The following is a 24,049-nucleotide window of genomic DNA, read 5'->3' as shown; positions in this document are numbered from 1 at the left end:
TGTTTCCCCCGGAGATGACCCCATAGGTAATGCGATTCTGTATAAAAGAGAAATAGAGTGATAACCGTACGGCAGACGAAACGAACTGCAGGGCTTTAATGAGTGAACGAATTCAAATGCAGTAGGTTTTCCGATGGTTGATTTTAAGATAAAACTTCAGGTGAGGATCAAGACGTATGCCCAGAAATGTTGCAGAATCGCTTGCAGGAAAATTTTTTTCCCCAATTGTTAACGAAAAAAGCTGGGTTTCGACATTCTGATTTGAACTGAAAATAATGATTTAGATTTTATAGGAGTAATTACCAATGGGTTCTTTGTACACCAATCTAAAACATTACAAAGAGCGAGATCATGTTTAGATGTTAAAGAGAATATACACTTGTCCGATGCTGAGATAGTTGTGTCCTCCAGATAATATACACTTAGTAAGTGTGCACGGTGTCGGAAAGGTCATTCATATAAATCAAGAAGAGCAGGTTACCCAAACGTGACCATTGCGGTACGCCTTTGTTACTAACTCTAGTTTCATAAAACTTCTCTGCTGCATATATGACGTGATCCCTGGTAAGCTGGTAGCTTTTCAAGAACGTTAGCGACGTACCCGTTATGCGGTACGCTTCGAGCTTACTGAATAAGAAGTTGTGGTTAATTGTATCAAAGGCTTTCGTAAATCTATGAAAACACAGCCAACGAGGTGAGAATTATCTTTTGATCGTTTGACATATTCAAATAAAAATCAGGGCTAAATTAGTAGAGTTTCCTGCGCGAAAGCCGTACTGGCAAGGTTTCAATCAGCCAAATTTGTTTAAATAGATGCCTAATATGCTGGCACTCAATTTTTTAAATATTTTGCTAAGAGAACAAAGAATAGTATTCGGCCTATATTTACGATAATTGTTGTCACCTTTTTGAATACGGAAAATATTATTGAATTGTTTCAACTTCTGGTTGAATGACCCAGACTAGAAGATAAATTACATTTTTCGACATATGGGAACAGAGAGGAATCGAACAGGTGCTTTTATATTGCGCATAGCAAGGCGATCTCAACATGGGCGAGTATCTTTAGGGTGCGAACTTGTCATATACACTTCTTCCGATGTGGAGAAAAAAGATAGAATGATTGCTGTTGCGGCGCAAATTTTCCTGGACGCCGAGTGACTTGTTCAATGTTTAATGGGACAGGAAAAATGATCGCTGAAGGCGTTGGCAGGGACAGTGATTTACGGTGTCATTGAACTTGATTTTTTGTATGGGAGAATGTTGTATAGATCACTTCGAAAAATCCTTTTAAAGCTTTCTTTGTTTCTTCGAATCATGTTTAGCTTGTAAAAAGGCGTTTTCGTAGACACATTTCTTAGCTTGTCTTAATACAGTGTTAAGAAGATTACGATAGTTCTTATAGCGCAAGGCAAGGTTGTTGTTAAAGGGTTTCCTTTTGGTTTATTTTTGTACAGATTATCATTCTTGCGTATGCTTTTATAAGCCCTAGGTGAATTAAGGATTACACGAAAACTTGTAGTGCTTTTTACTTCGTACTGTTGTAGTGAAAAGTTTCGCAGCGTTCAAGAAAGATGACTGGAAACAATAAGAGCTTTGACTTGATCACGCACGTGACACATAAGAGGCCAATTACTACCACCAATGGTTTCTATAATTCTTTTTATGAATGCTGAAGTCAAGTAACATCCCTCTGAAAAACCTGGTTGAGGGTCAATAGTACCCCGATTAGAAAGTGGTCCGTAATTTGACTTTTTACCACCCCAGTTTTTTTATTGATGGCAAGTTCGGTAACACAAGGTCTATAAGGGTTTCGGTTCTATGTGTCGTAGGACAAATGTTAGAGGTAATTAATGATTCATATTCAAAGCCCGTAAAACAGTCTGTGAAGGTGGTGTATGCATTAGAAGTAACGCCTAGTTAGTTAATATTTAAATCTCGCATAATTATCACGTTTTTCTATTCCACGGACAATTTATTGAGTGCGGCATCAATGACACTAATAAAATCAGACATCGGAGGTGAGGGGAACCGCTAAATTTTATCTAACGAAAAATAAACGTTGCCGACCGCCAGCAATGACGAATCAGTTAGAAGCCAAACCGGTTCACAGTTACTAACGTCAATCGATCGGTCGCATCTGCGCGTGCATGTTATATCGGGGGAAATAAAAATGGCGGATTCCCTATGACCGTGGTGGCGATATTGAGCTTTGTGTGCATAAACCCGTACAAATTTGGGTCGTGAGTGGAAAGCCACGTTTCTGATAACCAAAGAAACGAGAATGAATGACACAAAAAAGAGATAAAGTTACAGCTTAGGGTTACATTATGTACACATTATGTTACATTTATATCTTAATGTTACATTATGTAATGTAACATTAAAGTTACATTATGGACACCCTAGGGTGTACATAATGATACACTGTAGTTTTTTTTTTTTCTTCGCAAAATTAAATGCATCAACGAACAGTTTTTCTCGCACAGTGTGTTTTTAAAATCGAGCGGTAAAAGCGAAGCCACCGAAGCGAACAATGTACATTACTCGGCAAATGAAACGCGAACAAGAAAATATGAACTAGATCACGCAATAGCGCGATTTCTTACCATACAAGTCCAAATGACGCTTGGCTTGCCTACAAAAACAAAGTCCGGAAATGTTGCTTTCCAAATATACCGACAGCACGCCAATTATTACACCTGAGCGAATTTTGCGTGTTTTGAGTCATATTTTTGTTATCGCATTTTGTTGGCCGCGTGTTGTACGTGCGCAATTTAGGCAAGAAAAACAAGTATCGGACCTAATGTTGGTTGAAAATGCCTAGTTTTGATCCCGAGGATATGAGAGACAGGCAGCTGTCGCCTCAATGTCGCTTTTTTATTTGACGTAAGTCCAGAGATAGTGCAATCGGTGTTCTTTTTGGAGTTTTATTCCTTTCAAAAATAGCCGCTTGCTTTCAATGTTGAGATGATCGTTCACAAAAATGAACCTGGACTTACCGCCGGACAAACCTATCTGACTGTCCTGTAGCGAGATTTGCGCGCTTCTTTTTGACAAACTGGTTTTTTTATCCCTGCACATTGAGCGCGCTACAATAGCCTTTTCGTTTGATCTGGATGCACACGCTGTGGATGGTGTCGATGTCATCTGTGGGAATAAGACAGCCCACTACGTCGTCCATGTGTTTTAGAATGGAACCGCAGTCCTCACCCGCAGTTAAAGGCACTTTAAATTGTATGTTGTTGATCCCTAAGTATTGCTCCAAATCGGCCAACTTTTCTTCCAGCGCCTGATTCCGCGGTTTCAGTGCCTTCTTCGCAGCAGTGAGCTCATCCTGTTTGGCAACATTTTGTTAAACTTGTTCGCCAAACATATCACACTGCCCACCAACGCGCTGCCCTCATCAAGGCCAAGGTCTCTAAATCTAAGCCTAGTCTGCGAATCAATTTCTTTCGTCAAGACAGCAACGGATCCTCAAAAGTTGATTCCGTTAGTTCCTGCTTCTTTGCTAACTACGCCACGGTCGGCATTATACAGGGAAGGTTGGTATCAGGGTAACAAGAAACAATTCCTATAAACAATCTAGCAAAAGGGAATTGGCAAGACGTATAAAAAATTCAATCAGCAGTGGTTGCAGCGCAGAGTAATATCTACTAAACGGGAAATAAATTGCGACCAACCCGCACGTAAAGCGCTGCATACACGGCATAGTGACTGACCTGTGTTATTCCGGCAGCTTCTATAGGTTTCTGCTTTTCTTGATCTAATAACCAAGTAATATTTCCGAATATATTGCTCTTCCCCATAGAATTTATGGTATTCATCGTTTTTGTCAAACTGTGAATAGGACCTTTTGCTCGGTCAACGAATGAATACCGGCACTTAAGATGTGATGTTAATTCGAGGGCAGCTGCGCCTCGACTCTGCAGTCACCGATAGTGCCTCTTCCCCCAAAGAACGTAGTTACCCTTTGAGAAACACGACCAAGGGCGGAAAACTACAATAACACAAACTATGTGGTATTACCAACTTTGAAGTTGACGAAAGCCTCGCAGACCAAACTTCTTACACCATGATACAATTGAACGTGACTTGCCATACTCGGTGCCTATTTCCCACTCTTAGCAGAAAGCATTTTCTCAGCAGAGGGAATGGGCTCCATGGTGAAAAAAACTGCTCAGTTCATTTCGTAGGTCCATGACACATTCGCCGCCATTCCCGAAGTACTGATTGCTGATGAAGCTATTGCCGTGTGACATTCTTCCATTGTGGTTGTCCTAATATTCCTGGATTCCCTACGCTAAAATGACTGCCGAAGGTTCCCAGCAGCCAAAATTTCTAATATAAGGGTGAAATCAGGGCATGAAGCGTGTCAAAGTACAAGCACGCTCCCCCAAATTTGGTGGACGTAGAGTGTTCTTTTTCGCACAAAATTGTGGGCTAAAAGGAGACAACTTCAAGCAGGATGTCATTGTAATGTGTGTGGTTTGGCATGGCTTTTAGGTCTTTCATATAATCACCCAGCATTTGACGTAAATTTTTAAAATAAATAGCAACACTTGTGTGGCCTATTTTTACGAAGAAAATAAAATCACTTTCCCGCAGCCCAAAATATCTCCGTAGTTTTTCGTGCAATTCACAAATTTGTTGCAAAATACGCAGCTTAATTAAACATAAATTCCGCCTATATGAGCCTAAACGATTGTATTTGGTGCCTATATTTGCCTAAATTAAATTTTCAAGTCAATTATGGGTGGCTTATTCTTGGCTTTTGCGCGCATAAAGTTCCGGTTTGAAGTACTTACAATTTCCAAATTTCCAATCAAATGCTATCCATATAGTTTTAAGTATTTTCACCGGCTGCAAGGCAGAGAAAAAACGTTTCCTAGAATTTGTCAACGTAATGGAGCATGCATATATGCTGCCTTTGAAACAGTTCCAAATCTAGGTTAGTACTCAGGAGAAAAATAGCAGGGGTATCACGATGGCCGGCATTCGACTGAGAAGAGCGCGGGACTTCGAAATCGGATTCTTTATTTCTATTCTTGTGTAATAGGACCGCGTTAAACGTACATTATGGGATTTTAACCAAATACACTTGTTACGCACTCATTTGGACGTTCGTAAATTTCTAGAGTGCATGAAGCTTTTTCTAGTGAAAAGAACCGACAAAGCCTATACATTATTTTTAGATCATATGAAAATCTCTTGTGATGATTACTAACGAAAAATATTTCCGTATCGGTTTCTTTCAAATTAACTAATATACCAAAGAACTAAATATGCGAACATGTTCCACCTTGCAAACATTACATTGCCAACAAAAAACCGTGGCGTACGTGAAAGCGATACAGTAAAGTAGAAAACACACACAAAAATGTTCACACATATCCTAGTTTAGAGTCCCGGCAATGAGCAGCAGAGGTTGCTTGTGTCAGCGAGGAGGCTCAAAAGCCTATAAGTGGCAAAAAAGCGAAAGCAACTGAAACATGAATAACACAAAACTGCACACGTTTTTAGGTAAGGAACGTTATACTCTTCATAACTCTAGCCACCCCACCAGCTAATGACACATGTCAGAAAGAGCAGTGATTTTTTTTAAGGACGGAGTTTTCTTATTTCGAAAATTCCCTGAAACTATTTCAGGAGTAAGCGGAATATTTCAACTTGCAATCACTGACGAATGGCTCCATTACCATGAAATATCGAAAAAAAATTGTGCTTGTATTTATCTTCAAGTTGTCGCATCTTGTCGATTCCTCGCACATTACAACAAGGCTTGCTTTATGTTCGAACTAGTAAGACACATTTGGGAACAATACACACAGCAAAATACGTATAGATGTCAAGGCAAAAGTGATTTTTGTGTGCGATTCTTATCTACGGACAACAAACAATTATCACTGTGGCTGCAACAAGCCTGATATTTCGTAGCTAAACTACATAGCTTGATACATACCCTGAATTCAAAGTGAATATTTGTGCAGTTTTTGGCATATTTCTTGTATAGCAGAGCCTCGGAAATTGTTTGGGTTTTGTGGCCGACGTTTTTGGATCACGTAAACCAAACAAAACGCGTATATAACTCTGTATATAAATATTTTGCTCTAAAAATTGTGTATTATACTTGAAATAATTTATATAAAATGTTTTTTGTTCAGAAACCTATCTTCTGTTAAGGTACTCATGCTCCCGCACATGTTTCAAGCACTTTGTACAAAATGCGTAAGAGAAGCGTCTGTATACTTCCGCACGGAGTGACCTATGAATACCGTGCACTCAATCACGCCGCCATAATTACGGAAAAGTAAATTGAGAATATTCACAATATAAAAGTTTCTGGCACTGATGGCTGAGACTTTACTTCTTCATTATCGCTTTTTGTAGGTGGGTCAAATATGCTTCTCAGTGATAAATAAAAGCTGATATAATCGTACTGTAAGAAACACGACAAGAATGTTTACTTTTGTCTATTTCACCGAACATATTACGATAAAGCTTAATATCAAACCTTACTACAAAACCTATATGATATGTCTTTCTTGAAGGCGAAGGAAAAGAGTACCGTAATTTGAGCTTTCGCAGCAGCACTTCCCAACCACATGTGCGAATGAAAGTAATGGAAAAATGAGTGTGGAAACACCTAAAAACACGTGCTACCACAAATGTGTTATAATTACGCTATCCGGCACCAAAAATAGCATAGTTTGTAATTTTTGTTTTACATTTGGTGCACGCTAATAATTAGTTCGAAAAGGTCGCGATGGTAAGCTGCTTTTCTTTGTGTGGAGCACACTCGCGTTAATAAAATAAACAAAGCACCGAACGTATATCATTTCTCTGAATGTTGCGCTTGTGTGGTATCCAGACTAAAATGAAAAGGCAGAAAACTAAACAACCAGTCACTGAATGGAGCCCCAACTTGCGCCGAACCATGCCTCAAAGCGATTTCAGTATAGCACAACCAAGGTGTTCATGGTCATCTAGTGTAACAGCACATATTCGTGCACTAGGGACCAGGTCGTGAAACATTACATTGTTCAAGCTCTAAACGCTCTTATGTACAACCGCGTCGTATTCATAAATTATTTTCGAACAATAGGTGCACCTTGGCGTGACCACACAAAGCAATCGCTTCAATGTAAAATGCCCCATTCCCTGGTCAGTGACTGAGCACGTCTTGAAGGTTCGCCAACGGCAAGGCTTCGTGGCCTCAAATAACAATGTCGTCGTTCTGGCTCGTAGATGACCGGCCGACGCTTGACCGCATTGCACCAATGGACTCACGAAGGGCGATCCAGCGTCCATGCACGTAGTCGCAGAGCGCTATCCGGAACATTCTTGAACTCGCATTGTACAGAACAAAGTTGATGGCAAAGTTTGTGTAGTACAGGAGCATGAAGTAGCGCTGAAGCACAAAAGGCAGCGAGTTGACCTCCACATCGGTCTCCGAGTGTCTCAGGGAAAGCACAAAAACGTAGATCCGCATCGCGTAGCTTGGTAGGTTGAGCAGCATGAAGACTGTTGAGACTAAGAGCAGCATTCGAGTAACGCTTATCTGAGTGGCATGTGGGATTCCGCCTCCACTCGTCGCTGTTGTCGTGCCATCCACAGAAACCATTGTTGTATTCTGGTTTTTCGAGGATGCCGTAGCTGAAAGTAAAACAATTTGTTTCAGTCGTTTGACGCTTGTGTCCACCACTATGCTGTCAATTGCATTCTTATGTCCGTCTAAGTGTTGTTCTAGGTAATAGCAATATACATTTGGTGGCTTTTGATTGTGCAAATACCTTAAGCCACGCCACTGAGGCTAACCATATTATCCACATGTTCGGTGCCTTGACACGTTCAATTGTAACCTGCATAAAGTGGTATTCATGTGAATAATTTTGTAAGCCCAGTTGAATAAAACATCGATGGTCTAGAACAGAATAATTTCAATGCCTTGTGCGGGTAATAAATACTAAATAAAAATCATTCACAGTGTAAAGCATACTTTCAGCAAATGGAATGACACCAGTTTACAAAATAACGTATGAAATGCTGCCATAATGCTTGTAGGCTTCTCGAATGTATCGACATATTGCGCGGTATGATATTATTGGTACACAGGAACGAAAAACTTGAATACATTTTGTCACCAAGACATATCACTGTAGCAAAAATGAAGAAGGTGGTAATTACGATGCTGCTTATTTATAAATGTCTCACATTATTGTGTAATATTTGAGGAAATAATCCGTTTTGCAACGTATATTACGAGAGTGGAGCGTTAAAATTTTTTCGGTTGGCTGTGGCTTGAGTATTTGTAGTTAATCTCATGGCTGGTAAAAACGTACAATGACATCTGAGGACTATTGTCTTTTTTGAGCAGCATAGCGCAAGACAGTTTTATTGAACTATAACAAAACGTTGCAGTTTCCCAAAAATATTTTGGACAAAAGTAATTTATTTAATGTTTTACCCTAAACCAAAGCGCTTGTAGAAAGTAGCATTTCCGCTGTGTTAGGCCGAAACTCGGCCTTGCGAAAAAAATTATTCTGCATTCAACTGAAGTCAATATCACATTCTCTGTATAAGAATGTTTGCCTATAGTGTGTTATTTTCCATCGCTTATGTAGTACACTCCCAAAAGCTAAACAGGTTTATGTTTAGCTTCCTGAAGTGCACGCCCACTTTTCTTATAATATATTCTTACAACATTAAACGGAAGGACCTACAAAGAAATAAACGTCACCGAAATAAAAAGAAATTCACGAATGACAAATGAAAATAAACTGAGCGCCCACGCCGAGGAGGAATATTTATTAGGTGTAAACTACACCGCGACGTCGTTGCGTTGCAAAAAAAGCATTGGCCTTACTAATAACAGTGTACTTCTAGTGAGGAATGCTTCACAACCATTTGGGAGTGTTGCTTCCCAAAAGAAGAGTTTCGGTAAGTAACGTCAGCTGGTGTACAGACAACTCCACACAAAATACATCTTTCCTTTTTGAGCTCCTTAAACAATCCGCCAAATAACTGCCGCCTTGGTAGGATTTATTTTTAATAAAGAAAGTATCGAATTATAGTTGCACACTTACAGCACCAATATTGTTTTATGGATATAGTGCATTAAGATAACAGGGATCATCTTGCTTCGCTGCAAAAGACGACCACTGGTAATAGCTTATTGTGATTGCAATCAGCTAAGGTTTCCTGCTATCATGTGCTGCCAACCATAACGCTTTTCTAATCACGTAATGATTATCCTATTCAGCTTACGCTTGTTCCTGCCCCATCTATTATTCACTGTTACTAGTAATAGATGAACGTGTAAAAGTTGGCGTGTTGATACATAATCTAGGCACCACAGCGCAATACAACTGCGCACCCAACGCAGTAGTGTACCGCCTGGCCTTCCTGATAGACATGTGGCCACCTTTATATGTGACCAGTCACTTCGTGTTTTACCGTCTGTCAAAGAGGGCTGCTTTTGCTGTTTTACCTTGTGCAACCTTTACTTCTAAACTGAGGAGCTCTATTGCTTCTGTGTTTAATTCTTTCCCGACCGTATCTGTACGCAAACTGAAGTCTAGCGCAAAAAAACTATGTTAACGGTTACAACTTCGTGCCCCTCTAAAGACGATTGTTAAAAGCAAGAGCAATTGTTTGAATATATTTTTTAGGGCATAAAACCCGCAAGGTCGATGTGCTACTAAAGAAGATGGCTTCCGAATCGGGAACCTGGCAGCATTCAGTTGCTCGTTTCTTAGAGCGCCGTCTTATGTTTTATCTTGACGACCCTTTTATTGTGTGTAAGTTAAACCAAGTGCTAGGATATTTTACAAGCAACGCTAACCAGAGCCGCCAGGCCTTTTCAATCGACATAAAGGATCCCTTTCCTTCTTTACCCCATTAACTCATCCTTCAATGCGTGCAACATTCTATTGACAAATAGGTTCCGCTGCCTTCCACAATGCTGCGGAAATTTCACTTGGGTTTTTAGAACTTGCAGCCTCTCACATCATCATGTAAACTACATACCTACATCATGTTTGAAGGGACAACCCATTTGCAAAAAAAGACGTATGCATTGGGCGCTGCATCGCACCTGTTCTTAGTAATTTAGTTCTCGGTCATTTCGATGATCTCATTAAGATCTTAGTAACTACCAAAAATGTTATTAAAGTGTTCTGCTTTGTAGACTTTTTGGTAGTTTTATATGTGACGCGAAGGCTGTTGAAAGTGAAAACAGGAATGGTGCTGGAATCCTTTCATGACGCAGTGTGCCCATTGTCCTAACGCGCGAACACCCAGTCTAAGCGCAAATTAGATTTTAAGACATCCGGTTTCGGTTTAAAGATGGTGGTATCTATTGGAGCTATGATCCCAGAGCCAACAAGCCACTTCTGCCTTTCAACTCGGTGTCCTCAAAGATCGTTAAACGAGCTATAGCCTTGATATGCATTAAGAACAATCTAGGTAAATCTGGCCCACACTGTCTCATGGACGCGTTCAGGCAACAGGCCCAGAGACTGCTGAGTGCCGGATCAGCACATTATGGGGTCGGTCGCAGAGAGCCTTCAGGCAAAAATTCGCGCAAAGGCAAAAACGTGTATTATCCGCGTAGAGCGTATTCATAGGGTAGCTGTGATACCTACGTAAACAATATTTCGCATAATCAGAAAAAAGTGGCCCAGAGGGATAACCTGGATGTTGCCTTCCCTGCCCCTCACAAGCTTTCTAAGCTCTGCAAAAGGACCGACCCCGAGGCAGCCCAGTAAACTAGCGGCGGCCCAAAACATCAACGACCACTTGTTGAATGTGCAGAAGGGGTGGTCAACCAAATTGTATTAACATGCTGAAAAGTGCACGTTGGCAAATCTGGGAAACACGTAATGATAGGCTGAGGGAGCACGCGAACACTGTGGAAAATTCGCGGGAAAGGACAGGTGTGGAGGGCTTCCTGGCAAGCCATTGTTTGGATTGCAAGAACTGTTTTCCACAATTACAACACACTTTCATTACTGGACACTTTAAGTGACGCCTGTCACGTAAAAGTATAGAATCAGAACGGATCCTGACGCTGGGTGAAGCATGCGGCAGCATGGCCTCTATCACCCTGTCTGAGAAAGAACTAAATTTTCCAACCATGCACACATAAACCTTAGGTTGCACGCCAAAATATATTGTCTCTCAAAATAAAACCAGTTGATAGTTCAGCCCAGTCCCTGTCAAGTATCTCTCTCTTTCCATGTCTTTTTGCGCTGTGTTGCCTAGAGCCTACAAATACATTTGGTGTCAGTTTCTTTTCATTTCCTCTCCATTGTTGTTTTTTCAATCTACATCTTTTTGTTCAACCGAAATGAAATCTTCTCCCCCCCCCCCCCGCTTGTCACCCATTGCTCCTTTCCCTCGTTGGATTCCAATCCGGGTTCTGCCTTTTCCCCAACGCTATCTACCCTGTAGAATTTCGCTCCGCAGTCACCCCACCCTTTAATCCACTTTATAAATTTTCAATCTCTATCTCTTTCCCTCATCCTGCTTTCCTCTTCTTTCTCTCTCGCCGCTAATTTCCTCTCATGTTTTCTGGCGCTCCCTCGCCCTCATTCTGCCTTCTTTTCCATCTCTTTGTTCCCACACTTCTACCTCAATCGACCTTGCGCTCCTTATATATCCTTTACCACCACTCGTTCGGCTTCGTGCGTCTCTCTTGCTCACCATTTTCAGATATTTCTGTAACCAATGATGAGCTCACTGACCTGAATCCCTGCAGTACTGTTTTCAATTTCTTCAACTTCCTCTCTTCTTCTCTAGTACTATGTGAGGCTGTATCTTCCTTGTTATTTTGCACAACAAACACTTTCCTTCTTTTGCTTTTCTGATCCCTTCAGCATCACCAGATTTTTTTCTCTTCCCTGTTCTTGGTTTGTCGTGTCACTTCAATTGCGTCCGCAATAACATTTTGTTGCCTAGTTTTCCCTCCGCTTTTTGTCTACTATATCACGTTTCGTGTTCATTATTCGTGCAAGGATTGTACATGGGGGAGCTGTTAGTTAACGCGTCGTTTTATTGTTCCAATGAGAGCCACACGTTTGGATGACTTCTGCGCCGTTTTTGCTTCCGCTTTCCTCTTTTCAGTTGCTATTCAACTGTTCATACTCTTTTCGTTCTGCTATGACTACTTCCACCTTGCCGTTGGTAACTCCATCCCCAACAGAATTTCAATTTTTTTTGCTCTCTGCGGCTGTTGTCACCTCTCCATATTCCGCCACTTCAGTCTCACGGCCCTCCGCGTTACCATCACTTAATCAGCCAGTCGAACTCTGTCGTCGCCCGCTACACACTTTAAATTTCTTTCGGCCTTTCTGTACTCTAGTTCTATGACTCCCGCTATCTCCTCGAGCCCCCCCCCCCCCCCTCCCCGCTTTCTTTCTATACTCCCTGAATCCTGTTTAATCACTTGACGAACAATGCCAACCAAGTCTCTATCGCAATACCAAGCAAGATCTCTACTAAACGTCTAGAGGATTTAGGGGATGGGAAGACAATTATAATGTTCCGCTTTGCATAGTATAGGAAAGAGTATCATGTGAGAAGTTTCTTACCGGAGGATTTCTTATAATCACTGTTGTGGCCAGATGTGCGACGCTGCAGCCTGTAGCGAGCGTAGAACAGGTAGATTGCTCTTCCAATCATAAAGTTCATGCCAGCGATGAGCACGAAGGGCACAATAAACGTCAGGACAGTATCCACAATGGTCAGGTAGTAGAGAACGCTGTAAAATAATAGATAAAGGCGGGATGACCATAAGAAGATATATAAGAGCGAAACTTCATATCGGTAAATATTCGTAAAGCCGTTACTTCCGAATCAGGAACACTCACAATTTCCCCATCGAAATTTCGCATCCATGATTGTCTTTGCTACTATGCTCATGACATATTTTGATGCCCTGATGGCTTGAAGTTTTCTTTGTTGCTAATACCCTGCTCTGCCTCCCATAAAAATTTTTTCCGTATTTTTGATATATACTTTTTATCAGGTCATATAGTTAAAATACTGCCCTTTCTTGGACAGATTGCTTAGGGGTAGTTATATTACACCTACCCTGCAGACCGCTCGTGTCCCCCATTATTTAGAGGTTCTAATATTCTCAACCGGTCACTCTCAACTCAAGGTATAGTACATTTTGGCACTCAAGTTTATTATTTTGCGCGTGTTGCCGTCCAATACGCCAGTGGTTCAATCATTATCTTTCGCTTCCTTCTTCGTCTGGTGTGCGACTAAACAGTCGTTTCTCAGCTGTCCTTATTATTGTTTTCCAATGTTTTTTTAGCGGAAGTCTTCAAGAATCGCTCATGTACTTGATCCCACTATTTGTTCTCGATGTCTAACGTTTTGCACTGTTACACACAGGCAGCTACAATACGTCTGACGCATAAAAAGCATGGGGCGTCCCAGTCCCATGCCAGCGGATTTTCTACGTACATTCAAATAGTACAAAAATGTAGCTGTGTTGACGGCAGCCGCCATGTTTTGCTTTTGGCTCTTCGGTGTCTATAAAACTTGCCTTCCATTTCAATTTTGAAATAAAGTTGTTCGGTTCAGTGTGTTGCCTGTGCTGTTTGAACAAACAATTCAAACACAACATACGTGCCAAAAGAACATTTTGCAACCTATACCCTGTATGACTAAGTAAGGCGACAAGGCCGAGCAACAATTGCTGACGTTGGAGAGTTCACATTTCGGGGGAGCAGTACTGTTATGGCACAGGTGGATGCAGATATTCTAGGTATTAAAAAACCAGCTGACAAACTAAACGGGTTCAAACTGTGTTTTCTCAAGAGTTCCATGTGTCTTTTCTCCACACATTTACCGTTATGAATGCTTTAAAATGCCTTAAAAATAAAATAATCACGGGGATCTTTCTTTATACTCGTATTATGTCAACAGGTCTGGCGATTCATGTAAACGCCCAGCGAAGCAGCTTGACTTAAAGACTTCAGCAGCTATAATCTTATCATGGCTGATAAACTCAATATGATTGCTTTTTTTAAGAATAAAGAAACTCTTTAAAACAAATGTCTTTATACGTTTTCTTCAAATATATTCTATTAAATCGCAGCGTCGTTAAGATATCAAAGTTTGCTCTGATGCAGGTGTTTCCTACAATTCTAAAATAAATTTCATATTAACGGGCCCAATCTCTTCTAGGATTAGACCAGATTTTGAAACAAATCATGCTTTTTATAACCTTCAACACATGGTTAGCCAAGACAACTCCATCGATCAATTGTTTGTTGCTTACAAGTGTGGTCAATGAAAAAACAGAGAATTTCAAGATGTTCTAATCACATACCTGATTAAAAGAGAGTGGGGCTTTTGAAGTTACAGCGCTATTGAACTGACCAAATTTACCTCTGCTAATCATGAGAAGTCCGATCTAGCCTACGTAACACCCGGTGTCCCGCGGGGGCTTGTCTATCGCCTCTACTGATTCTAATTTATATAAATGACTTTCCCTAAATATCACGTGAAAACTCAGACTTTTTGCTGACGATTGCGTTTTGTACAGAACTATTGCCGCCACTAGCGATCATACAACCTGCAAACTGATTCAGACAACATATCCCTCAGGTGTAACAAATGGCACATGCCACTAAACTTAAGTGTAAAAAACTGCCATTCACACGGAAACGTGTCACATCTAAACACACCTATCATATCAACTCAGTTTCAATCAGCGCAGTCACTTCATACAAATACCTCGGCGTGCTCTTGACCTCATCTCTAGCTTGGGCGACGCATATCGATACCATTTTCCATGAAGCCTCTCCCACGCTCGGGTACCTTTGGCGCAATTTAAACATTGTTTCTCCTGAAATTAAAAAAAAAAACTTGCTTACCTAACCTTCGTGCGACCGAAACTAAAATACGCCTCATCCATGTGGCATCCATCACAATTCACAAATATATATAAGCCTCCAGATTAAAGCCATTCAAAACCGCGCCGCACGTTTTATCACCTCGCAATATTCCCACCATATCAGTGTCACCCCGCTCAAGCTATCGCTCTCCTAGCGACTCTTCACTCGCGCCGCATCATTGCCCGCTTATGCCTCATCCACAAATTCTTTCACTGGCCAGAATCTAGGCACTCTTTACTGAGGCGTCCTCACATAATTTCAACCTGTTTAAGTCACAGTCGTCTGATAAGCCCCATCACCGGCAGTACATCGGCATTTACTTCATTCTTTTTTCCTAACGCTGTAACACTAAGGAACGCGTTACCCGACGACATCGCCACGTGCACTGATAATAAACGTTTTAGAGATAAACTAGAAACAAATATGCTAATTCAAGATTAAACTACAATGTCTACTGCTGTAACACATATTTTGTGCATATGTTAACCTTCAAGTTCTACTGCTGTAACACATATGTATTGTTCAACTTAATCATTGTGTGTGCTTCGACCTATTGTTAGCTCTGTAAAATAAGTAACACTTGTTTTGCGATGTTCCTACCTTAGCCAATGTTTGGAACTCTGGTGCTCTAGTGCTTTTGTGTTTTTCGTGGTCTGTGTTTGTTCTCAGCAATATTTAATTTTAGTTGTATCTCTGTGAACACTGTTTCATGACACTCCACGCCCCCCCCCCCTGATGTAATGCCTTGGGGCCTTTAGGGGTATAATAAATGAAATGAAATGAAACATGTCAAAACCTGGCAAAACCCCTGGGCCAATTGCTAAACCTACATACATTTGTACTAACGTATAAATTTCTATCGTTTAATAGGTGTCTATTAAGCGGCATAGGTGTATCTGACACCGTTAAATTAATAAACAGGACTTGCTAATCATCTTCCAACACCCGCTAAAATTTGAAGCTTTTTATGCATGTTGACGCAGGATAGTGCCTCTTAAGAAGTTACGCCATTGGTTGCAACTAAAACTAGACCAATGATTTTGCATTGGCGGCCAAATTAGGCGGCTTTACGGATTCAACCATTGGGGAGATCTTTTTGATATAGCAAGCCACCCGGCGGTCTGTGCCTAGAAGCCATTGGTAGCGAAAAATCGTTTTATTCTCTTCCTCAAATACCTACATAGACCCAATAAGCCCAATAATTTGTTCAATTATAGAAAATGTTTGTCCAGATACTTAAGAAATGAAAACAATGATGAAGCTTGCTGTAACTTGTGCAATGCTCGAACCGTAGCGAAGCTGGAAGATTTCTTTCTATACCACACTGAAGGACGCAAAGCGACGCATTGCATCAGGTTTTAAAAAGTTTGTTGACATGCGCCGACGTCGCGTTTCACTGTGACAGTCGTAGTCATCGTCGTATCCATATATATATCGGCACCTTCCTCACGCATGACTCGTGGGCCCGGATGGTTTTGTCCACAGGCTTTCAATTTTCTCCCAAAGTGAAAGGCGTCAGCACGCAACAGCAATAGCGGGGATGGGCTTCGGAAACTGGGCGCCTGTCGCGCGAGCTGTCTTGTGCTCCCCGCTTGAGGTGCAGACGCGAGTGGACTTTCTTAGTATTTTTTGCGAGCGCAACGCGCAAGCCTGGACGGCGCAGGGCGCTCTTCGTGATGCGCGTGATGATGCGCACGGCACGCGTAACTATGACCGAAGGTTTTCTTAGGACGCCGCGCACGAGACACATTACGGTAACCAACAATGACTCTGTTGTAAATAACACCTACGCGTCCTTATTCTACTCAAAAAATGTGAATATCTACAACATCGTGAACAGTGCTTACTTTTCGTACTCAGCATGAAGATTGCACTCCGGAAACTCTCCATCGTGCACGCCCACAAAAACAAGAAGGTGCGCATTGAAGACAGCACTCATCAACGCCGTGGCAACAATCACCATCCGCGGTCGTATGTTTGCCGAGCTTGTCTGCAGCTTCCAAAGGGGGTAGCGGACGGCCACGAAGCGCTCGGCAGTGAAGCTTACGGTCAACCACACTGACCAGCAGCTGAATGCCGAAGAGAGAAAGACCAGTAGCTGGCACAACCCTTGCTGGTAGACCTGCAAAGAATATAGACATTCGAAAAAAAAAATGTATTCACGTGTACTCGAAATGTATGCGCTACTTGATTTATGTAAAGAAGCGATGGCAATTTTGGGTATTTCCGCCCTCAATGCAGATGATTTTTTTCCTACTCTACAATTTCCAGAAAGATAGCACGAAAGAACAGCCATATTAGCTGCTACCTTCAAGGTATCAACAAACAAACATCACCGGAGTTCCTGCCAGCGCCTTTTTTAATGGTGCGCTGTGGTCTGGCTGTGGGGAAACTACTAATCTGGTTACAAAGTGAACAGTTTTAAGTCTAAATGAATATATAAAATAAATTGCGAAACATGGGGCACCGCAACAAAAGGTAAGCAAACCTAATTGACGATCGAGGGCTCAAAAGGAGCGCTTAAATATAAATGCAGATTGAGATAAATGCAGATTGAGCACCCCAAAATACTTTGGGGATATGTGATGCAGTACGAGATGTTCATGTTTTTCAGTAATTTCTAATAATAGTATATTACTACTGGTCGGGTATTTGCGTTTTACGTACAAAAGGGGATGGCTTGCGTTCCTTCTTACGTTGCCCCTTGGAGTACAGATACATAATTTTCTGTCTTTTTAGAGTTGTTTCGCGAACGTTGAACTAGGATCTGATACAGCCGACAATGTTCGGTAAACCACGCAGGTGTTTATAACGTTGAAATGTTGGCACTTCCTTTCCAAGGCTTGTTGAACTGGTCTGTGTTAGCTCAAAGTGATTAGTGAAATCCCATTGTCTAACCCATGTGTGATGACGGAAATTACTGACGTTTTGTGTGTGAAATTTTGCGGTGATAGAGCTCACTTTTTTAATTAGTTCCCATGATAATTCCTCGCCCAACATTTTTTTCTTAATGGGATCACAGTGAACAATGTGTGCAGGATAGCTGTAAACATTTACTCCTTTCAGCACCTGATTCCCTATTTTTCAACACCATTTATTTATAATTAGCATATAAACATTTTCGGAGTAGTTTTCAGCGCCACTTGTAAGCTACAGGAGTTCCCTAATCACGTTTCATAAGTGTCAAAAGAACTGACCTTACAGGACGACATTACCACAACTGCTCAAGGACTTCCGGTTTAGCACTAACTGAACATCTATGAACAGCCACAGCCCTTCCAGGAAGGCTAGTTCCTATTTGGGAGACATTTTGCCACGTGTGCACTTTTCTAATAAGGGCGTGCTTGTTACCACGCAACAAATACATGTAACATGCTGGCAAAGAGGGAGCGTGGAGCGATTGCCTCTCCCCAAGGCTATTTGAACCTGTTTTCTAAAAACTCACCCATTCAGTCAATCTTCAAATGGATTGGTAGACGGAGTAAATATTCGGGGGCAGGTTGCAAAATTCACGGAAGGGGATAAAAGGATATCAGGGCAGAGTGGGGAGGGTGACCGGTTTCATAGTCTATGCGGCAGAAACGCAATGGTCGTCCCCTGCCTTTGGGGCCATTGCAAGCGAAACGAACAACTTTATACTCACGTTTATGCCTCGTTCACTGAGCCAGGTAAATGAAAGAACAATGAGAAATCCAGAGTCCGAGGCAGCCAGGGCTCCCATGTATAGGCTAGATGTCCGTTTCCTAAGGTGGGTGAAGAGGAACGTCAGCAGAGAGAGGACGTTGCCTATGAGACCCAAGTAGATAACTATTGGCATGTAGGCTGCGTTGAGTAGATCTAGGATGTTAATGGCAACCGACAAAGGTGAACGCATGGCGGAATTCCGGTTTTGTCTTCTTGACGACGAGAAATTTCCAGAGCGGCGCCGTCCTCCGTAGGCTGATGTGGTCGCTTCTATGAAGGTGTCGGCAGTCATGTTGACTATGACTGAAGCAACCTCATATATCGCTTCGCTCGCATTGCTTCCATGCCTGGCTGCTTCTCTGTCCATGGCCATAGACTCCAGAACAGTCGTGGAGGTCATCTTCAGCCGTTACCTCGGTTCGCCACCTACGAAAATTGACAGAGAAAATCACAAACGTTGAGAGATTCGAATCCCAAAAGTTACAAAAATGTTAATGACTGCTATTGTAAAATGATTGAGTGGGTGTAAGCAATTTTCTTCCTCGGATAATTTTGTTGAACACCACAAAAACTCCAGTTTAATCATTTCCTATTTTTTTAGCGCATGCATTGCGAGAACCATTCCAATGTGTTGAATACTAGTTCCTAGAAATTTCCTAACAAGAGACTCTGCGATACTTTTTGAACTTTTTATAAACTCTAATGCTTTCGGAACTTGGAATCACATACACTGCTTAGATTTGGACGTGGCAAACTACTAAGCCAAAAATGTTTTTTATGCCTTTCAAATAACTTTGAAACTGGCTCGAACGTTTTTGTTCTTTTCCGGTTGCCGCCCTTACTTTAGCGCTCATATTACGCCTTTAAAACGGTGTAGCGGTGTTTGGCCGGCTTTCGTTCAGTTGCAGCAATAAGCGCATTCGGAAAAAAATATCCGCAAAGACACAGCAAGAACGGAAGGGGGATTTGCTGCACGAGCAAATCACGTGGAGCCCCTCCGTGTTGGCGATAGCTATAGCTGTCACAGAGCTTCCAGACACGAAGGAATCATTGAAAGCATCGAAAAACTCACAGAGTCCCTTTGGAACAATCGCTTTACATGGCACAACTAAAAAGGCGTGGTTGGGAAATGAATACTCTTCGAGATGTAAACACATAAGATAAATCCCTCAGCAAACGTGTTTAACACTTTTTTGGTAAAAAAGTGCTGCTGGAACAAACATTTCAACTCTGGAACATTAACGACAACGCACTGAGCGAATGCACGTCGTATATACCACGTACAGCATGTGAAAATGCCGGATGATGGAAATAATGCCGCACATATGCTCTCGCCTTTGGTGCGTATCAATTTTGATAACCTAATTCCGAAGTCGTACACCCGTGACTACGAGAGGGTGGTAACATTTGATTGTTGATGGAAAACAGGCGTTTTTAGTCCGCAACTTACGGTACCTTATTTTAAAATGGATTTCATAATCGCTTTGTGTAAGCTGCATAATTCCTAAATAAACATTTTGATAGGTATTCTGCGATTCGTTTTCGTGTTGTGGGCCTAATTGTACCGTGGTAGGCATTGGTCTTAGTTTTTGCTGCTAAGCAAGCAATGGCGATTTGAAATTTTCAACATAGACCCCCCATTTTTTTAAGGTGGTTTATTCGGGATGTTTACTGTTTTCTTGGTGTTTCATTTGCAAATTCATTCGGTGGCGTGCTTGAAATTCGCGAAATGAGCTTTGGTGTTACGACAAAAAATCACTTCGACCGCGTCCCAAAAATTCGGCTCCGAAAAAATCGCTTCAGTGCTACTAAATTACACATATGTCGCAGCGCCAGAAAACCTTCTTTGACAAAAACTCTGTTATGAGCCTCATATAAAAACTTTGTTGGATACAGCACGGCAGGTAGGCGCTGTTCTGCGGCATTGTAACACTGCAAGTTGTACCACTGAATGTACCACTGTGTCACTACTCGCGTTTGCACATCACTGAAGATACCAGACCAACCACATAGAATACAGTACAATTTATTCCTAATGTGTTACGATTCGTGTGCTATTATACCGCAGTTTTTTTTTCATTGCTTTACTTTTGTAGAAATAAACTCATCTTTAGGTCGACTTGAGGTAAAATAAGTGGTTTGGGCATAGCAAATTCCCCCTTGTGGGTAGGAGCCTAAAACATCAAGAACGTCAAAAATATCATCTTCAAGTACAGGCAGTACTTTCTACTGTTGAGACACTTACGTGAGGTCATGAGATGTTATTTGGCGCATGCGTATTGCTCTTTGTTTTCTGTGCACACACACGACCAGGTATTTTAGGCAGAAGTTAAAAACAAAGCCTTCGTTGGAACATTCAAAATGCGCCTTTACACAGCGCAATCCCCTTCTAAATCACCCACAATATATTCGGCGGCAGGAAATTTATGCTTAGCCATACGTATTAGCTTCCACCAAACCAGAGTCCAAAACGAATTCCTGTTATTGCCGATTACACACATTGAACTGCCCGCACGGATAACGAAGGTAACTCAAGATTTGAAGACGAAAAGTATTATACATCCATGCCCATCATATCACCGTTACCGCGGCGTCAAAGACTTCTGAAATAATGTGTCGATGTGAGCTAGTTGGTACTTCAGCATGGGAACAGGTGAAGCGCAAGGCGCAACTGGAGGAAAGAAAATAGACAGGAAATGGGAGCATTAACCAATGAGCTTTATTCGCTCCGAAAGCAATTATAAAGGCGGAGAGCCTGAGATTCCAGCCTTTTTTCTCGGCCAAGACGCTCAAGGAAGAGACGCCTTTAAAGGTGATAATTTCCGAGTGTGGCACTTGGCAGCGTCTTTTGGGGCAGTACCTACAGCGATACCTCAACAAGCTCTGAGTACATGATCCTTACTTGGTCCGGAGCCCAGCTAAAGTGTCGGAATTCCTTCGTGGCTTGCCTTCCATGAATGTGAGTGGCGTTTGGTTCGACGTCAAGGATCTATACTACTCCCTGCCCCATGAATAACTTATGGAAGTGGTTAGCGAGGAGATCGACAAGTACGGGTCTGTCCCCTTTGAGAACGACTGTGGTGTGAGCGTCGATGGCTTACTTGAACTCCTGAGTTCTTATCTGCAGTCTTCAATTTTGGAGTTCGAGGGAGCCTATTACTAGCAGATGCAATGAGTCTGCATTGGCTCTTGCCCAGCCCCGGCACAAAGTGACATGTTCATGGCTCGTTTTGACCGGCGGTTGGAACACGAACTTGGTGGCCTAGATGTTTTGCGCGTTTTCCGGTTCGAAGACCTTGTTCTTTTCAAGTCGTCAGCCAGCACATAGAACGAAGTCTCTGCTAGACGGGTTTTGGCAGTTTTCGAAGGGACGCTTGACAACCTCACACTGACAATGGAGGTGCCACTTCAGCTTCGCCTGAGGTTCCTCGACCTGAAACTGACGTTTTAGGAGGACTACGTTTGCTGGGTGTACCCTCCCCGCTCCCTGAAAGCCTTAATTCCGTTCGCCTCGGGTCACTCCAAGTTGGTCAAGCGGGGCATAGCGGTCGCTGCCTTAAGGAACACCCTTGTAAGGTTCTGCCAGCATTAGATACGGGAGACTTCTGTCTCGCATGTCGGGAGACTGTTCCAGGCGGTCTTACCTGCACCGATGCAATGCGGCTTGGCGGAAAAGCTTATAAATAAGCAGCACGAAGGAGCCAGCCAGTCGGACATCGGACTGAAGCAGAGGGAGAAGATTTCCGTCATCCCATACTAACATGGGATATCGCATCGCGTAAAAAAATGCAGAGCGTGCCGGTGTGATCGTGGTCTTCAGCACTGCCAACAAACTCGGAACTATGTGCCGCATAGTTAACCGCTGCGGACTTAGGCCTCCTGTCTGCAGCAAGAAGCATGCCACTACGATTTTGGAGTGCACAAAACACACAGTGTATCAGATCCCCTTGAAGTGCTGCCATGTAAACGTTGAACAGATGGGGCGCTGCCTCAACGACCGGTTGCGTGAGCATGCGGCGATGCTAAAGACGGAAACAGGAAGCAATGTGGCGCTTCACTGTAAGACAGAATGCAAGAAAAGGGGTGGCGTACCAGCGTTCTCAGAAAAGAAGAACGGGAAGGGTTCGAGGCCTACATCATAAAACCGATGGGCGACCGATGTATCAGCAAGCCTTCAGATCACCTTCTTTCAAGCGAGGTAGATTATCTTGAGGAATTAGTAAGGCGGGTGCTGCAGGTGTAATTGCTCTCGCACGTGGTGTAACTAGCATTGCATGGTGTTTTTTGTGCCTTTATGATCGCTTTCAGGCGAATAAAGATCAGTTGTTAGTGCGCCCCTTTCCTTTCTCTTTTCCTTCCTCCAGTTGTGCCTGGAGGTTAACCTGTTCCCATGTCAAAGACTTCATCTTTTTTTCACATCTAGCATTCTTCCCAAAACACGTAGGCAGCAGTGCCGACATTTTCTACATCTAAACTGAGGTTTCTTTCCCGAGCTTCGAGCTAAAACACAACAAATTTTAATCCTAGTCTGGCTAACCATGGGCGCATATGTCGTTCTATATTGGTTTTATGAAGTTTGTCATCAACCAGTGGCAATGCATTCCTGCACTACACCGTTTTGCGGTCTTCAGCGCATTTTAAATTTTAGCGTAATTTGTGGTACGTAAAATTGTCTACCGTGATTTCTATAAACGGGCAGCAATTCATTTTCTCACAGTGGTGATGTCATAGGCAGTTCAAGATGTAGCCCAAAGCCTAAATTGTTGTAGCCCAAAGCCTAAACCTGCACCAAGGCCGTTCCAGTGAGGGCAATGACCAAGCGTGTACGGATTACTACTTATTTTCAGTAAGCATGTGCAGCTCATTATGATCCAGGAACATTGGAACACGATTTGCAGAGTGTTGAAAAAAATGTGCCTTTGTGATGCTGTGGACACTAGATTTCAAACGATTTTTACTCAACATTGCCGGGGGGTGCACAAATATTGATTGAAACACCATTTATCAAAGCCCCGTTTCATTGAAAACTTAGGCAATAGGCAATGTTTATCTCAGGACGACAAACATGTGTCTAGTGCTAAGGGAGCTTATTCGCAACAGCTTCGCGAATTCTGTCATTACCCAGCTTCCCAAATTCTGCAGAGCTTCCACCGGGCCAGAAATTGTTAATTTGAGTTGTTTGGCATATGCGTAACGATGGAAAAATGTATTTCCGCAGTTTTCAAGCCTTTTATCCCGCAGCTCAAAGGTGTTTCACAGAAGTAATGGTGCCTAAACTGGGAAGAACTGCCAAATTTAATATATTCAGTATTGTTAGGTCCGTGCCGCCTGTTCCCCACTGCAATTTCCTTACAGTTGACTGTCCCAGCACTAAGAATACAGAAGACATAGAAGCGATTCTATTACGTCAACAAAGGTTTAGGGCAAGAAGGCAATATGGGCAAATAATC

General features: G+C 42.3%; 1 protein-coding gene across 1 annotated transcript; it reads right to left on the bottom strand.

Annotated features, from left to right (window-relative positions):
• Nucleotides 1-4,021: 4,021 nt before the first annotated feature.
• Nucleotides 4,022-19,019, bottom strand: LOC144142086 (uncharacterized). Its single transcript, XM_077673509.1, has 4 exons — nt 18,559-19,019; nt 16,763-17,037; nt 12,594-12,763; nt 4,022-7,656 (listed from the first exon to the last, which is right to left on the bottom strand). Exons 1-4 carry the CDS (start codon nt 18,997-18,999, stop codon nt 7,217-7,219), a joined length of 1,326 nt encoding a protein of 441 aa, XP_077529635.1. The 5' UTR covers nt 19,000-19,019; the 3' UTR covers nt 4,022-7,216.
• Nucleotides 19,020-24,049: the final 5,030 nt, after the last annotated feature.

The sequence above is a fragment of the Haemaphysalis longicornis genome, unplaced genomic scaffold (assembly GCF_048455015.1).
Source record: "Haemaphysalis longicornis isolate Haplotype H1 unplaced genomic scaffold, Haemaphysalis longicornis Haplotype H1 scaffold_6, whole genome shotgun sequence".
NCBI classification, from domain to species: Eukaryota; Metazoa; Arthropoda; class Arachnida; order Ixodida; family Ixodidae; genus Haemaphysalis; species Haemaphysalis longicornis.
This window is presented reverse-complemented; position numbering and strand designations above follow the sequence as displayed.

What these genes read in the sequence shown, in the direction of transcription:
- LOC144142086 (XM_077673509.1), bottom strand. Translation starts at nt 18,999, where the DNA reads ATGACCTCCACGACTGTTCTGGAGTCTATGGCCATGGACAGAGAAGCA. An exon ending in TCAGTGAACGAGGCATAAAC is followed by an intron (nt 17,038 to 18,558) that starts GTGAGTATAAAG and finishes TATTCTTTGCAG; the next exon opens with GTCTACCAGCAAGGGTTGTG. An exon ending in TGATTATAAGAAATCCTCCG is followed by an intron (nt 7,657 to 12,593) that starts GTAAGAAACTTC and finishes TTTTACTTTCAG; the next exon opens with CTACGGCATCCTCGAAAAAC.